Source organism: Ambystoma mexicanum, chromosome 11, assembly GCF_040938575.1.
Source record: "Ambystoma mexicanum isolate Mex_15411 chromosome 11, UKY_AmexF1_1, whole genome shotgun sequence".
NCBI lineage: Eukaryota > Metazoa > Chordata > Amphibia > Caudata > Ambystomatidae > Ambystoma > Ambystoma mexicanum.
In genome coordinates, this window is record NC_090934.1 from 1,345,346,087 (window position 1) to 1,345,363,069 (window position 16,983).

At 43.9% G+C, this 16,983-nt stretch overlaps 1 protein-coding gene across 1 annotated transcript in view; it reads right to left on the minus strand.

The window, feature by feature from the left end:
• The window catches only part of DNAAF4 (dynein axonemal assembly factor 4), a 283,086-nt gene that overhangs the window by 111,742 nt on the left and 154,361 nt on the right, over positions 1 to 16,983 (minus strand). Inside the window, exon 4 of the mRNA XM_069624878.1 lies at positions 8,948 to 9,164. Within this exon, the coding sequence (XP_069480979.1) occupies positions 8,948 to 9,164 (217 nt within the window). The remainder of the gene's footprint in view (positions 1 to 8,947; positions 9,165 to 16,983) is intronic.

Below are 16,983 nucleotides of genomic sequence, written 5' to 3' on the forward strand. Positions count from 1 at the left end.
TGCCTCCCACCGGGGTCTTGTGGGCTAAGGCCTCAGAGTGGCTTAGAGGCGGCTGCAGCAGCGGCTGAGGGCAAAGAGGACACTGCTGAGGCTGTTTTAGCACTCCTTCCTCGTCAACCACGAGGGAATTTCCTTTGTCCTTTCTGTACAGCCTGTCCTTTTCCTCTACCAAAGGAGGAGTAGTAACGAAAGGAACAACCTCTCCAGGAAGATGAGTCCGAATAAGGTTGATAAGGTTGCCGAATGGAGGCACTAAGGGACTTAGCCGCCGCCCTGGAGATCTGCAGCTTCTCTAAGCTTTTGTCCGTCTTGCTGCTGAACAACCTCGAGCCGTCGAAAGGCATGTTGAGAAGCCTGGCCTGCACGTTCGGTGCAAACCCCAACTTTCTCAACCACGTAAATCTGTGCAGTACCGTGCTTGCAGCCATGGATCTGCTGATGCTGTCAGCAGTATCCGGCCCTGCTTGGAGACACTCCCCCATCACCTCCTTGACATCCTTTATTATATTCAGAAAGCCTTCCCTTTCTTTGCCTTCTGGAATATGTTCAGCCACCCCTTTAATACAGTCCCACAGGGTATGGGTAAACCTGGCTAGGGTACAGGTGACATTTGTGGACTTTCGGGCCATACTGCCCGAGGTAAACACCTAGTGGGCCCAAGCGTCCACCTTCTTATCCTCTCTATCTGGGGAAATAAAGGGATAGGCTGACTTTCTAGAAGAAGTCGTAGCCTAGATCACCAGGCTTTCAGGTGTAGGGGGTTTCCCGAGATAATCAGGGTCACTGGAAGATGGTCTATACTTTCTGGTAAAGAGCCTATTAATAGCTGAATCAGACTCAGGAGTCTCCCAGTTAGCTTCTACCTTCCTTTGTAGGGCCCTATGGAAGGGTAGAACTGGGTCTTTTTTGCAGACCCTAATCCCGGATGTCGGTCATATCATCCTGATCGAAGGTTGGTGAGGCTCGGCTCCAACCCATGAATTCAGTCACCTTGTTCAGAAGGTTCCTGTACCCTGAATAAGAGTGTTCTGAAGGGTCAGGTTTTGAAAACTCCAACTCTGGTGACGTATCAAGACCACTGGCAGAGTGGAGGGAGTCGCAGAGGTCTTTCAACTTTGACTCAGGGTCAATTAGTTCCTCAGGAACTTAGAGCCATATTTCACTCCCAACGGAGAAATATCCTCCTCACAGTCACTTTCCTATTCAAAAATTAAAAAAAGGTCAGGCCTCGGTACAGGTTTGTAGATTGTTTCCTGTACCAGAATTTGCCTCAAGGGATTTCGAAGGAACCATGGAAGGCATCAACGGTTTCTTTGATGGAGATGCCTTTGACTTCAGCGTCAAAGCGATCGGCGCTGATTAAGTCGTCAATAGTCTCGACGTTTTATGTTTCTTTGACGGAACCGGAGATCGAATCGGTTCTCGTCTGACTCTTGTGAGGCTCTTGATGGGATCGAGGCTGCGTTCTCAAAGATTTGCTTCATTTCCACCCTGAAAGCATTCCACTTGCTGGGGGAATCCAACCTAATCATGCATCGTATAACCTCTGTAGAGGTGTCTGATGACGAAGAGGGAGACCTGTGAAGTATTTTCTTCGACTTCTTAGAAGAAGAAAAAGTCAAAGAATGTCTCGACCGACTTCTCAATCGAGACCTCTTCGGATGTTTGTGCCGAGTGGAGTCTCTGGACTCCCCGTTTTTTTGTATTTCTTCGAAGAGCCCTTCGAAGCTTCCCTCCCACCACCAATTTACATTTTTGTTCGCGAAGGGTTGGTTCAATGGTCTTTACCCAGACATCAACAGCATACACAGTGAGGGTCTGTGATGGACATTTTTGCCCCACACTCATGACACTTTTTAAAACCCGATGTAGGGGTCGAATGGGTAGATGAAGAGGAATTTTTTTGTAGTGCGCCGTTGTCTTGAAGCGAAGCTCAGAAAAATGGAACTGAAGCCAACAGGCACGGCACAAGCTATTTGTACTACTGGTGACGTCGACACGCCACGGCAGCCCTCGAGGGACATAAGACGGCACGACCTCGGGCACAGCACCCTCTGCTGAAAAAAAAAAAATCTGAAGCAGCGAAGCTGGTGAGATACGACTATCATAGATGAGAAATACGTGGGAAGACACAATCCATTCGAAGAGACTGTTTGCCTGACTGTTGAAAGCCACAGCAACCGAAGACCTGCGACTACAAAGCGGAGGAGCAGTGAGCAGCTTACCGGGTGAGTTCATGGTGTGCAAGTGAGTCCAGAGTGCTCAGGCGCTATCCGCATGTTCACAGCAGGCAGCTTCACTCGTGCGCGAGTGAAAGTAGTACTATTTACAATTCTGAATACCAAACTGTTTAAAAACAACGTTGCATTTGCTGAATCAAAATGAATATGCAAGCAGGCATGCAAGTTGGTGGCAGGCCAAAAAAAACCCATGGAGAAGCTTTATTAAAACCCAGAGTCTACAAGTAGTACCCAAGCCAAGAGCATTAAAAAACTCAACAATATCAATACAATGGGCCTCATTCTGACTGTGCTGGTCCGAAAACACCGGTACGCCTACTGGCAACGGTGTTTCTGACCGGCATAGTAAGACTCTGAGGGCGGGTACCGACCCGTCCACCAGGGTCAGACCTGGCGGGCGGACCTGCACCCGCCCACGGAGTTTCACGGAAGCACCGCCTCCGTTATTAATGGTGCTGGTGCTTCAGTGTTCCCCATTCTCATTGAGTCCAATAGTACTCAATGGGAATGGGGAATTAGAAAATTACCGTCGCCTCACTTCACGGCCGCCGGACTTAGAATAGCCCGGTGGCACCGGGAAGTCAGGCGCCAGTTATTCATTACGGGTCCGGCGGCAACCTGCCGGTTTTACCAGCACGATTACCGACAGACCCGGAATGAGCTCCAATAAATGTTGTTCAAGGCAAGAGGGGAACATTGGGGAACCCAAGAGTTGTCAGACTTGCTACTCATATGTTGTGAAGTGCAGATCACCAATTGACAAACACACATTACCAAAGCCAAGACAGAAGCAAAGCGATACCATATCTTGGTTATTACTTATTTGTTGGTGTAGATGGGAAAGAAAGGTGGCACATGGGCTGCCCTTCTGGACAAGGTTAGCCAGAGAGAGAGGAGCATAGTTACCAAGGATTACTAAAGAGCACTAATGCAATTCCTTGTTTCCCCAAAATTAGTTTAAAGATTAATGCCAAAGAAACCTTGTGTGTTCCAAGTTGGCAGTTACCACTGAAGCACACTGTTTTGTGAAGCATTGAGCGGGTAGACGAGTATATTATTATTATTTATTTCTTATAAAGCACAACACGCCCATGGGACTTAGTACGCACAACAACAAAAATACAAACAAATCAAAACAAACAGCGCTACAATAAAGGAGCAAAATAAGCTAGTGTCTAGAACCAGGTACAAAGAAAAGGATAAACACTACCCACGATCTATAATCAATTTCAGTTTCGATGGTGGGTCCATGAAGTGATTACAATTGGCTAGAAAGATAGGAAGGTTGGTGCAACCGCAACCAATGATTACACAGTCACCACTAGCTGGAGTGCACCATCCACCAATCTTCATCCTCCACAGAGCCTTGAAATCAGAACTAACAATACATGGTCCAATTCTTTGTCGAAGTCCGGCAAGACCTTATTTCTGAGGGCTTCACTGGGTTAAGGCCCTGCTGGTGGCATAACGTTAGTAATAAGATTTTTTTGGTCCAAGACAAGTTCTCACAGGGACTTGCCTGCAATATATCGCATCTGCAATTTACTAAGACGTGAAACCTTAAAGGGACTGGGTTTGGTTTTAGACAGATAACGGAAGTCGACACAAGGAAAACCTGGACCCAGTTCCACATTAGATATCAGTGCCCCAACATGAGCTTGCCTTACGATGGCTCCAGACACAGGTAGATCAATAGTGTTCGGGTAGGATTGCTTCATATTTGCAGGTTACAGCAACTCCAGCATAATAGAGACATTCAGCTCAGTCTGACTGGCTTTATCTTCAGACCCTAAGCTTTGTTCTGACAAATCAGCTGTTAGATATTTATTGATAGCTGGCATACCAGATTCCTGCTGCGAGATTTGAAAATTAGTATTAATAACCTCTGCATCCAGAGATGGTTCTGCTTGACATGAATTATCCATCATAAAGGGCTGCACCAGTGTCGCTACGGTGTCCACTAAGTCCAGCCATAAGCCAAAATCATAAATGTTTCTACACTGGAGTAGATCAACAACAATTGTATCCCTCCTTTGCTACCATTGAGTAGAACTAAGCGGTTCCATCTCAGATTTCTCACCATTTAGCCCCAAGGTATCGACAGGCAATGTAGCGGCTATCCCCCCTTTGTCAAAACCAGGCTGCGGGAACATGAGCACCGGAGGACCAACAGGTTCAGCGCCAGCTCCACTAGGATCTCCATTCCATGTGTGGTCAAGATCGCCCTGCTTAACAGGATCTTCTGTTACATCTCCGTTTTCATCCCCCGATATACTTGTTTTAGTCTCTTGGAGACGTCTCCCCCTAGCAGTCACCACTTGTGATAGTCAATTCCTTTGGGGAATTAGAGTCTCACTTGTGGTACCCTCTGTCTTGTCAATACCATCTCAAGAATATATATCGGCGGAATATAATTGCTGCAACCAACTATAAGGCTCTGAAGTTGTGACCCCGTTCACACTGCCAGCTGTGCCATTATACGGTTTGGTCCGTTAAGAGCGCGTTACAAATGTTCAAATACAAATACAAGTACCCGACAGTGAGTGGGAGAAAGTGGGGAATCAATGTACCGCCGGCAAACTAAAAAATAGATGGCCGAAGCTTAATGAGTTCCACCACCGGCTACCATAACCCAAAAGGAAAATAGAAGGCTCTCAGCGAGAGGGTGGGAAGACAAGTAACAGGTCAAAGCCGGGTCTAATGAGTATTGCCGAAATCCAACAAAGGTGGGTGGCTGATGCTCAGAAAACTCTCTAGTCACTTACACACTCTGCGAGAAAATCTCCCAAAGAGTGCGCCGCAAGACATCAGTTTGTAGTGGAGAGTGGAGAGGCAACACTTAAGCGGGCAGGCATTTGATTAGAGGAAGGGACCTAAACACGTGGGAGAACATTCAGATGTTCACAGCATCACACCATCAAGCCACACCGGGAAGTGTGGCTTCTGACAGCTGTATAACAAGTTGTGGAAGTAGAAGGCCTGGCACAGGAGTCAACCAGGTGATAATAAAGTGCTGAACTGTGGTTCTAACAAAGACAACACAAGTTAATTGTGACATTGAAAGAAGAAGTGTGCAAACCTACTGCGCAGGAGGTACATATCTCAGAAAACAAAACTTGTGGCAAATCATCCTGACAAAGACTATTGTTAGTGTTTATTTGACAAAGACCAATGTGAGACTGGTTCTTACTCTAGGAGGAGTTGGAACATGCTACTTCTTTTGGTGCATCATTGAATCAACTAACCTTTTTGTTATCAAGTTTTAATTCCTCAAAACTGTGTTGGAACTTTACGGCAAATCCATCCTCAAAACTGCATTAGAACATTTGTATCAAACCAGGGTTTGCTTATTTTCTTTTGAAATAACGAGCAAAAGCTTGCTTAGATCTGGGGAAGGGAAAATTCACCCAGGTTATGAGACAATGGTAAAATTGTGCATATTGTGAATTTGATTACATGTTATATATATTTATTGAACTGAACTGCCATGCATTTCCTTATTGCTTTATTGAATGTATATGTGCGAGTGACAGATATCCTTTTGTTAGAGTGTTTCCTTTAATTTATTTTGGGCAGGGAAATCATCGTCGGGGTAGGGATAGTGAGGTGTTTAGCCAACCTTTTTCTTTAATAAAAAGGCACATTTTTAGAACTCTTTACAAAGTTGTCCGCCTCCCATTTTTTACCCCTCAGAAGGGAATCCAACGCTGGTCACAAGGAGTACTTTCTAAAAAGCCTAACTTTGAACTTTTGCACTGTTTTGTTGAACAGAAGACCGCCAACTATTCCTTGTACACTTTTGTTTTATGTACGAGTGTCGGAGTCAGGGACTGTTGGCTACTAGGTCATCTTTCTTTAGTTTTAGTTTGCTTGGTAGGGATATTCCCGTTAAGTTATGGAAAGATGGGCATTTATCTAACCTCTTTTTATTTTAATAAATGTCAAATCTTGCGGAATCTATAACTTTTGGATCCGTCTTGCATTTCTGATTCCTCACACTATGCTCATCATGTCATGTTTAGATATCAAATAGCTAGAGTGAAGGAAACAACCGGTAACTTACATATGCTGAAAAAAGACAATAAATAATGACTCTAGCAAGGGGCCATAACCAATGCGAAAAGATGTATACGTGACCCAAAGTAATCCCACATGGTCACTTAAATCCCAAACTGAACATACTGTAAAAAAGGTGCTGCGTGAAGAGACTTTGCGATATATTGAAGACATCTACCAATTCCAAAAAATGACAGAAAACACAGAGGTCAGGGAGATACGCCACAAGGTTAGTGTGTACTCTAAAGCGACACCACCAGCTCCTACCACCTGTGTTGCTTACCATTAAGGTTAACCGAATGCACATGCTCGCAGCCAGAGGAGACAGAACTCACAAAGCTAATCAGAGGCTGTATGTACAGGTTCCAGGGGAGGAATGGAGTCATTATATAAACCCCAGTTGCAAACAGGACAGTGTGCATGTTTGGATTAGGAGCCGGCAGTAGGAGTTTGGAGGGAGGGTGGTCATAAGAGGTGTTGGAGGGCAGTTGGAAGATAACACATCAAGAGGAGTTTGGTTTGGGAAATCAAGTGAAGGCAGGTTTAGGAAATCAGGAGCAGGATGTTTAGTGGCGTTGGGTCAAGGGCGTTCAGCCATTAGGAGGGGGTTACAGGCAGACATCAGGAGATGATTATAGAGATGAGTCGGGAGGAAGCAAAATCAGGAAGAAATGAGAAGGTGCGATTGGCCCAAGGAAGGGCATAGCGTTAGACCCCAATCTGAAGGACTCGAGCTCAAAGTGCGGGAAGAACAAGCATGTAGTGTAGCGTTGAGAAAAAGTAGCACCAGAACTAGAGAAGTGATACATAGGGAAGAAGTCAAGACCCTAAGAAAGGGAGGTGACAAGAGTCCTTTTAAACTTGCTTGTTGAAAGTGGGGAAGGCAAACCCAGGTGGTTCACTGAAAAGTGAACTCCACTATTACCTACAGCTTGTGGAGAAGATGCAGCAATTGCAACAGGCGAGAACCGGAGAGTGAGAGGGTGAGAGCGAGAACACCTTATGCACTTTATAAAGAAATCCTCACTGTTGGAAGTGCTGGAAAAATACTGTCATGACACCTTAAGCTCTAGGTTTTACCCAGAAGAGAACATTTAAGTGTTAAATAAAACCCATTGTAAGCTAAGAATTGTGTTTGGTTCTTTATGGGCCTCACTCAGTTATATGACCGTAATTACAATGGAGGTTCAGTGGTATTGCAAGCAGGTGGACAGAAAAAGTTAACATTCGATGTTGAAAATCCAATCACACATATAAACGCCATGGAACTTTAGTTAAAACTAGTGCGCAAATATTGGTATCCTCTTCAGCAGACATTTAGAATTATTTTATGGTGGACGATCAATTCACAATTGCATTGGTTTCCTAAACCTCACTTTATAAATCAAGAAGTCATAAATGAAAAACAGAATAATGGGTAAAATCATGAACCTGGTCCCTAAAGTTGAAAATGCTTTCAGATCCTCATACAAGTACAGCAGCTTGTAGACATATTCAGAAAATTCGAAGAAGGACTGACGACAGCGACCAGTAAAAGTCTGACCCACAGCAGATAACGTGGCTGATAACCACTCACTAGGCAGTTTCCACTTTGAATTTGGCCAAAGCGTGTCCACACCGATCTCGTGAGAAAAACGTGTCATAATCCAAGAGGAAATAAAAGCTTAATTATAGTATTAGTCAAAGTATCAGTAGCTTATTACACTATGCATTTGTCTCACAAGTCAACTCAGGTCAGAGGTTATGGTTTCCACCCTGTATGGTTTTCATAGTTTTTCAGGTTGAACCCATTATATTCACACTTGTCCTCTTCAGTAGCCATAACAATGTCAGTATCTACTTTCAGTTAGAACAAGAGTGAATGGTGCTTTAGAAACTACACATCGGGCATTCTGCTTTGAATGCTCTACAGCTCGGTGTTAATGTCTGGCCTTTGAGAATGCTGTAAGAACCACAGTGCCCTTTGGGCAATAGGTCAACATTGTGGCAAAAGAAACACTGTTTCAACGTTCTCACTCACAGGACTTGTACATTTTTTTCAAGATCTTCTTTGATCACACAGTCGTGACTGTACAGTTACTCTGTTGCAAATCTTTCAGGTAGATAAAAAAAAGACATAGAACCCTACAGCACTTATTTGCCTGGCCCTCGACCACTGAGCCTTTCATTATCCTTGTGGAGCCATAATCGTCTCTCTCACCAGCAGCACAGCATCCGAACTTCATACTCTTTACCACAGACATTGGGCCTACTAAGGAACTGCTCCAAGCACATTTGCAAACTGCGACCACATTAAAAACAGGGGTACAAAATTCTTCTAAATTAGTTGGTCCCCAAAGCCTTTTGGCTATGAAGGATTTTGAGTGAGAAAGCACCACATGGTCTTCTGCTGAAAAACCAACCTACTAAAGAATGGACCTAAAATCAATGTATTCTGACAGCTTTCAAAGAAGGCCAATGTTCTTCCTCTAACTGTTACTGAGCTCTCACCCAGGTCCTCCTTCCAGGCAATCCTGAAACTGCCCTTGTCTGGCACACGGCGCTATACCAAATCCTCTAGAAATACTAAGTCTTTCATGAACACACTCCCAAATCTATACATCCCATGCACTCAATATATTTCGGACCCTTAGCAACGGTAGCCATAATACCTCCAGCAAGTACAGTTCTTGGTTTGCTCGCTGCATTAGCTTTGATTTTTGCCTCTGTTCTTCTTTCCTCTTCTTTTTTTTTCCTTTCTTTACGCAATTGCTCCTTCTGCTCCTCTTCCATCCTTTTCTGCTCCTTCCACTTGTCCAGCTCCTCAGCGGTTCTCTTCCGCTCTTCTTCCTTCAGGTCATCAATTTGCTTCCTCTCAGAGTCTTCAATCTGATAATGACACGTAGTACAAAAAGACTTGTAAGCAAGATGTTGGAATGCTGGCAAACTTCAGACAAGACCATTCACTCCAATGCCCTTGGGCCAGTGGGTGGTGAAATTCATAGTACCGTATCTAGAGTGACAGTGAGATTCATTGTTTCAAAGAACAGCACTCTTCTTAAAGCTATAGCCATACTATGTCGCACTCTAGGAGCAGCACCCCAGAACACTTCACAAAAAGGCACAGAACAAACATTGCATGTCCAAACCCTCCCCAGAAAAGAGCCATTGAAGCAATATGTGCAAGCTCAACCTACAAGCAAGTGGGATAGTGGGGTATCCAGTGGATTCACAAGGGGAACCATTATTCCTGTAGAAGTACGAATGAGCTCTTGAACAGAATGTTGACAAACGATTCACATACAACCTAGTCATCCCCAAAACAGGCTTAAGCCTCAATGTTCATGTAGCAATGGGGGAACCACCAGGTGCTTAACAGCCATCTATACCAAAAGATGCTACTGTAAACCCTTGCTCTGAAAAGAATTAGCTATGAGACCTTCAAGAATGGATGGACTGAGATAGAGAGATATGCTATGAGGTACAAACATCTGAGTCCCTGGAGAAGAGTGCAGAAGTCACGGAGAGGATCAGGATGCGGACATTCTGCAAGGAAGACTGAGCGACAATCGGCAAAGCATACACCTTCAAAAAAGCTGGCAGCATACTCAACACATGAGTTTCAATGTCAACGCTCTGATTCTGTTTGGAGATTAAAAAGGGGGTACAATCTTTGAGAACCAGGACTGATGTTACAGCCATAATCCCCTAGCTTCTCCAAGCTAATTGGCTCCCAAAATCTGGCCTTTAGCAAATTTTTTGGCAAGTTTTATTTCCAGTACCCTTGGCACTCTGGATTCACCTTTCTAGCAAACTCTACGTTTCTATCATTTAAGTAGACAGAGATTGAGTTTACATACAATTAATTGTTCTCAACGTATTTGACCCCTTCAACCACATAACTAGTCAAAAATCCAGACGTTTCAAGGTATCGTACCAAAAACACATAACATAAAAATTTGGAGACTAAAAATGCTGAATGGAAAATGCTGCATTTCGCTGCATATATATGTTGGGGGTGTGTAAGGGTAATAATACACATGAAAGGGTAATGGCGGGTGCAAGCGTTGGGAGTAGTCTCCCCCGCATGTACATATTTTTTTTAAGGTATTTTCGTCCTCAGGATTTCTTTTTTTTTTTTTCAAAATGTGATCACATAGATCCCATTTTCAACACTTCCAACTCCACATTATATTTTGGCCACTCTGCCTTTTCTTAATGTCGTGCAATTTATTTTATGGGTGAATTGTACATTTAAAGAAATATATTTCCCCTCACTACATCATATTGTCAGCATAACCATGCAAGTCTTCTGTGTTTTTATTCGCAGTTGAGTAGCACATAGACCAATTACTCATACCTGCAAGCAAACTGGTGCCGATTTTACTGTCAAAGCCTCATCCATAAAAGGCAAGTGACTCTGAAGGGAGTAGTTTCTTACCTGTAACTCCATTTCTCCAGCGTTGCTAGCTTTCATAGATTCACATGCTGTGAATGTTAACCAGTCGTCAGGCAGGGAACCCCTGATTACTTTAATTGAGTACTTTCGTCTGGAAAAACATTTGACACCTTCCCATCAACGTCGTGGTGGGTGCTTTTGGTCCCTACCAATAGGATGTCGAGTATGTAGCTCCGCCCCAGCAGTTTCCCCTCTGATTTTAACCACTCAAGATGGAGGATAACCCCCTGAAGAGGATGTTTGCCTGGAGGGGAAGGCCAAAGAGTGCATGTGAATCTATGAAAGATACCAACGCTGGAGGAATGAGTTACAGGTAAGAAACTACTCCCTTCGCAAGCATTGGATCTTTCATAGATTCACATGCTGCAAATAGATTTTATAGCAGTATACATGACTGCAGCAGAAAAGCCAGGCAAACAAAGACATGAAAAACCTGTGCGTTCTGAGCCCATGCAAGAAGTACACATACATAACTAACAAGAACCCAGGAAGCTGCAGGCCTTACCTTACAGGAACAGCCGTTGAAGGACTGCTCGTCCCATTTGCACATCTTCCGTGTGCTGTTGTTGCAGGAAGTAGTGCCTAGTGAGTGCGTGGGGCACTGCCAATGTTGCTGCCTGGCAAAGGTCTTTGATGGGCACTCCCGACCAGAGGGCCGCAGAAGCCACTGTAGCCCTTGTAGAATGTGCCCTGGCTGTACTCTGCAGTGGCCTGTTGGCCTTTGCATGGCAGAAGGAACTAGCGAAGGATATCCACCCTGCGATGCCCTGCTTTGTGATAGCTTTCCCCTTGTTTGAAGGTCTAAAAACGATAAAGAGCAGCCTTGCCACTCTAAAAGGATTTTGTCCATTCCAGATAGTAATTTAATGCCCTTTTAACATCCAGGGAGTGTAATGCTCTTTCCGCTGGGGAGCTGGCATTCTGGAAGAATGTAGGTAACCTGATAGTTGCATTCTTGTGGAATTCAGATGGTACTTTCGGGTTGAAGTGGGGACTGGTGGAGAGGATTTATTTGTCCATTGCAAATCGGAGGTATGGAGGGTACACCACTAACGCATGTAGTTCTGAGACTCGCCTGGAGGATGTAATAGTGATAAGGAACGCCACTTTCCAGGTTACAAACTTGTGCGCTGAAGAAAGAGGTTCAAAGGGTGCTTTCACGAGGCCAGCTAGGATCAGATTTAGGCTCCATACCAGTGGAATTCTTTTCTTTGGTGAAAAAGCACGAAACAGCCCTTTTATAAAATGCTGGAGGAGTCTGTCGCTCTAGAGGGGAGGTCTTACTCTTCTTTTGGTGAACCTGGAGATTGCCGCCAGGTGTACTTTAATGGAAGAGATAGCAAGACCTTCCCTCACCAGGTTCAGCAGGTAAGGAAGCACCTGTTGTGGCTGTATGGTCAGTGTTTGTAGTTTGGGCTGCTGTGAACACCACATGTAGAATCTTTTCCATTTTTGTTTGTACAAGCTGTTAGTAGAAGGAGCCCTAGCTGCCGCTAGTATGCACTGGCATTCCAGCGGGATCTCTAGGTGGCCGAATTCGGCGTGATCAGGAGCCAAGCTGTCAGCTTGAGGCAGTGTGAGTCGTGAAGCAGGATTGCACAGTTGTCCTGTGACAGGAGATCGGTGTGGGACCCCAGATGTATTGGGCTGTCCGCCGATAGCTGGAAGAGGTCCGAGAACCAAGTTTGTCTGGGCCAGTATGTTGCCACCAGGATTATTTTGCAAGGGTATCTGTGAATCATCTGGATTGTCTTCCTGATCAGCGGAAGTGGAGGGAGCGCATACGTTAAGATTTCGGTCCATGGGAATAAGAACACGTTCCCCTGCGAGCTCGGGTGCAACAACCTGCTAGCAAATTCTTTGCATTGCTTGTTGGACATTGTGGTGAAGAGGTCCAGAGGAGGCTGACCTCATGCTGCAAAGATCTTGTTTATTTGGTTGCTGTGAAGGCGCCATTCATGGGACTGTTTAGAGTCCCTGCGGAGTGTGTCTGCCATTTTGATTGTGTCTCCCCGGCAGGTGGAATGCTAGCAGATAGATGATGTTGCGAATGGCCCAGTGCCAAATGGTCTGGGCTTCCTGAGAAGAGTTTGATCTCGTGCCTCCCTGCTTGCGCAGGTAAAACATTGTGGTGTTATTGACAGGGAGGATACGCACAACTGAGTTTTGGATCAGTGGAAGAAAGGATATTAGGGCCCAATGGACCCCTCGCAGGTCCAGGACATTTTAGTGTAGGGTCGATTCTTCAGGAGTCCACAGGCCTTTGATCTGGTGTCTGCCTAGGTGAGCTCCACAACCCACCAAGGAGGCATCGGTCACGGTTGTGAGTTGGTGATTGAGTTCTACCAGTGGCATCCCTATCAAGATGTCTAGCCCCGTCCACCATTTCAGCGACCTTCAGAGCGGAGAAATGATGCTTATCTTGTCTCCCAAGGATCGTTGGGTTTGCAGCCACGTGGTAGCTAGGAACCGCTGCATGTGTAGTCTGTAATTGGGTATCAGTGGGATGCAGGACGACATGGTTCCTAGTATAGCCATGTATCCGCACACCGTGATTTGTTTGGGGTTAATGAGCGTGCCAGGGTTATTAATCTGTGCACTCTGTCGGCTGAGGGTCTGACTAGGCCTTGTGCTGTGAAAAAATGTGCACCCAGGAAGACCAAACATTTCGATGGCACTACACAGGATTTGGCGTAGTTGATCTCAAATCCCAATTGTGGAGTGGAGTCTGTCTGCGTGAGTGAGGTTGCGGTCAATTTCTTGATGTGTTGGGCCTCTGACCAACCAGTCATCTAGGTATGGGTAGACATGGTGGCCCTGTTTTCTAGGGAAAGCTGCCACTGGAGCTAGGCATTTGGTGAACGTCCTGGGGGCTGATTTGAGGCCAAACGGAAGGACTCAGAACTGGTAATGACTTTCCCAACTTTGAATCTGAGATACCGTCGGTGCCTCGGATGTATTGGCATGTGAAACTATGCGTCTTTTAAGTTTAAAGCCGCTAGATGTTAGTGAGGCTGTACAACCTTTATGACATCTTTTAATGTGACCCCTTTGAACTTTTGTTTGATATTTTTGTTTAATTTTCTTAAGTCCAAGATCAGACGCCACTTCCCGTCTGGCTTTTTTACTACAAAGTATCTTGAGTATACTGCTTTTCATCCACCCCCCTCCTTGATCGAGGAGGGACTCTTCATATTGATATTTTTTGTAACATTTGACACACCTATTGCTGGAGAATTCGACGGTGTGGATGAGACACCGTTGCGGGAGGTAAGGGTTTCTGTTTGCGCTTGAATTCTAATAGATGGCCGTGTTGGATGGCATCTAGCACCAATCTGAGAAGAGAGTGGGCACCACCATGTATTCAAAAATGTTCAGAATATTCAAGTAAAAATCAAATATTTCAAAAAAGGATATACATCCAATTGAAAAGGAGCTGGCTGTGACAAGTCTGGAGACACCCGGACTTATAATTGCAACACACGCTGGAGACCAAGTAATAATACTGGGTCACACAACCGCTCTCATATGGGGCCCAAGATGGGCACGTATTTATATCTGATTCACGACAATATGTTCAAGTATCCATAATATACCATACTTCTTCGAGAAAGGAAGATGAGTCTTTCTGATTCATATCAAAAATTATTTATCCATAGTAGTTCAAACAAAAAGCGATCACTAATAATCCTTAGTGAGGAAGCAGTTGCCACAATCCACATGTATTAGACTAAAAAAGCCAATGCATTTCGGAAATTATTTCCTTCATCAGGGCGAGTCTAATTATATAAGTCCAGCAAGCAAGTATATAACATAACAAATGCAAGTATGTGACATAAATTCATATAATGATGACAATTCAAACGAAACATACATTGAAAAAAATGAATGAAAGGAAACATACCAATCAGTAGATGTTACATCATGGGTAAATATCAATAGCAAAAAAGAAAAAAGAAAAAAGAAAAATGCCGTAAGTGGTTTATAAGGTAAATAAATGAAACCAAAGAATATTAGGTGTGGATTTACCTCATTGGTGTGGTCAGTGGTGAAAAACAGAACGTCCTGCGTTCATGCCCACTCAGCAGTGGGTTGTAAATGACATTATGCACAAAGGCATGGAGAAAATCCACTCGTGCTTACAAGGAAACCAATCTGTGGATCATAAAAGATCCAATTAGATACTGTGTTTTACACTCATACTTGGTCAAAGAGAAGGATTGTAATCAGATTCTTACCTTGTAATACACAGAGAGAAACGATCCTCCACTGTGCAGCTGCAGGGCAGTGACACAGACTGCAGTGTGAAGCCGTTGTCTAGGCAACGGTTCTTTTGTTTAGCATGTGACCACCTCGTTTCTGTGAGATGCAGGTGGTCACAATTAATGATGTAAAATCGGCCAGGGCCCACAAAAATGACAAACCAAATATTTATGGGGCATCATCAATAGGTGCCCATAATTGTGATGATAAAATCCGAAAAAAATTAAACATTAGAATAATGAAGATAGAAAAAATACTGTCACAGGTCCTGTGGCTGTCTGGTCACAAATACTGCTGTAAATTCGGCCAGGGCCCCCAAAAATAAAAAATGAGGTATTTATAGGGCATCACAAATGGGTGCCCATAATTGTAATGACAAAATTCCAAATAAATATATGAAGTAACAAAGTAGTAAAGATAGAATAAATACTGTCACAGATCTTTAAGCTAGTCTGGACAGCAAGACATAACGAAATTAAGTTAAGGTAATAGTAAGACTATTCAAACGTAGATGAGCAGTTGAAGTACAGTCACAGTGCGTAAGGTGTCACCCCGGGGCGGCACCTTGGGTCCCAGACATACGTCCGGGACATGCACAAGGGCTGTTACTAGAATGCTCCAAACATGATTAGACAAAAGGCAACATATGCCAGACAATAATTAAGAAAATAAAGCAAAAAAGGCTACATGAGGTAGAGTGATTCGAACAAGTTAAGCTCAACGGCTGTCAACATGTGGAAATGTAAAAAAACAGTATCCAAATGTTCAGAGCATCTTTCACAAATTACTCTGAGCATCATATAGAGTAGCCAATGCAATCAAAAAGTAATAATTAGAGCACAAGGCAAAGAGACCCCTATGTATGAAAACATGTTAAAGTATACAACTCAAGCACAGAAAGAACAGTAGAAACAGTAAAGTCACAAGAGGAACAGTAGAGACCCTTATGTGTGAAAACATGGCAAAGCATACACCTTTAACACAGGCAAAACAGTAGTATCACAATCAAATATAACAGTGGTAATTGATCTCCTCATTCAGACCGCTCGGGACCAAACTACAGAGTTTATCAATCCAAAATGTCTCTCTGCGATTGACGCGCAGACCTAAATCTTCATGAGGATTATTTCTTGTGAGTACCTCCAGAATCAGAAACTTAATCTGTGAAAGATTGTGATTGTTCAAGGCCCAGTGGCGAGCTACAGCCGAATTAGGGTTGGAATTAAGGATACATGACCGGTGTTCGTTCCATCTTATTTTTGCCGCTCTAGTTGACTGGCCGACATAGTATTTTCCGCAAGGACATTTAATGCCATATATGATGTTGGCAGTGTCGCATGTGCCAAATGTCTTGAGGATGATCTTCTTACCTGTGCGTGGATGGAAGATTACATTGCCTTTAATGACGGAATTGCAATTGATGCAGTGTAGGCAGGGAAACGTACCAGTGCGTTGTGTGATAATTTTTTTCAATGGAGGTCTTGTATGTACAAGTTCGTCCCTGAGATTCCTACTCCTCTGGTATGCAAACACAGGTAATTCAGAAAACAAGTTTTGTACTCTTATGTCGTTTTTGAAAATGTTCCAGTGTTTCTTAATTGTTTGTTTGATTTTATTGCTCTGGGTAGAGAATTTTGATACATATACTGGTGATTTAAGGTCCCTTGTTGGTTTCTTAGGAGTGGATAGTAAGGTTTTACGGTCAAGACTGTTGACCCTTTCAACTGCAGAATCCAGTTCTTCTTGATGGTAACCTCTTGCAAGAAATTTCTCTTTCATAGCCAGTTGCTGTGAAATACAATCCTCGGGGTCACTTACAATCTTTTTGACTCGAAGAAGTTGACTAAATGGCAGGTTCCTTAGTAAGCTAGGCTGATGGAAACTAAGGCGGTGTAACAGATTATTGCGATCAGTTGGCTTCCGGAAAAGGGTGGTACTATAACCATTGTCTTTCTTTATTATTTGTACATCTAGAAACGTAATCTT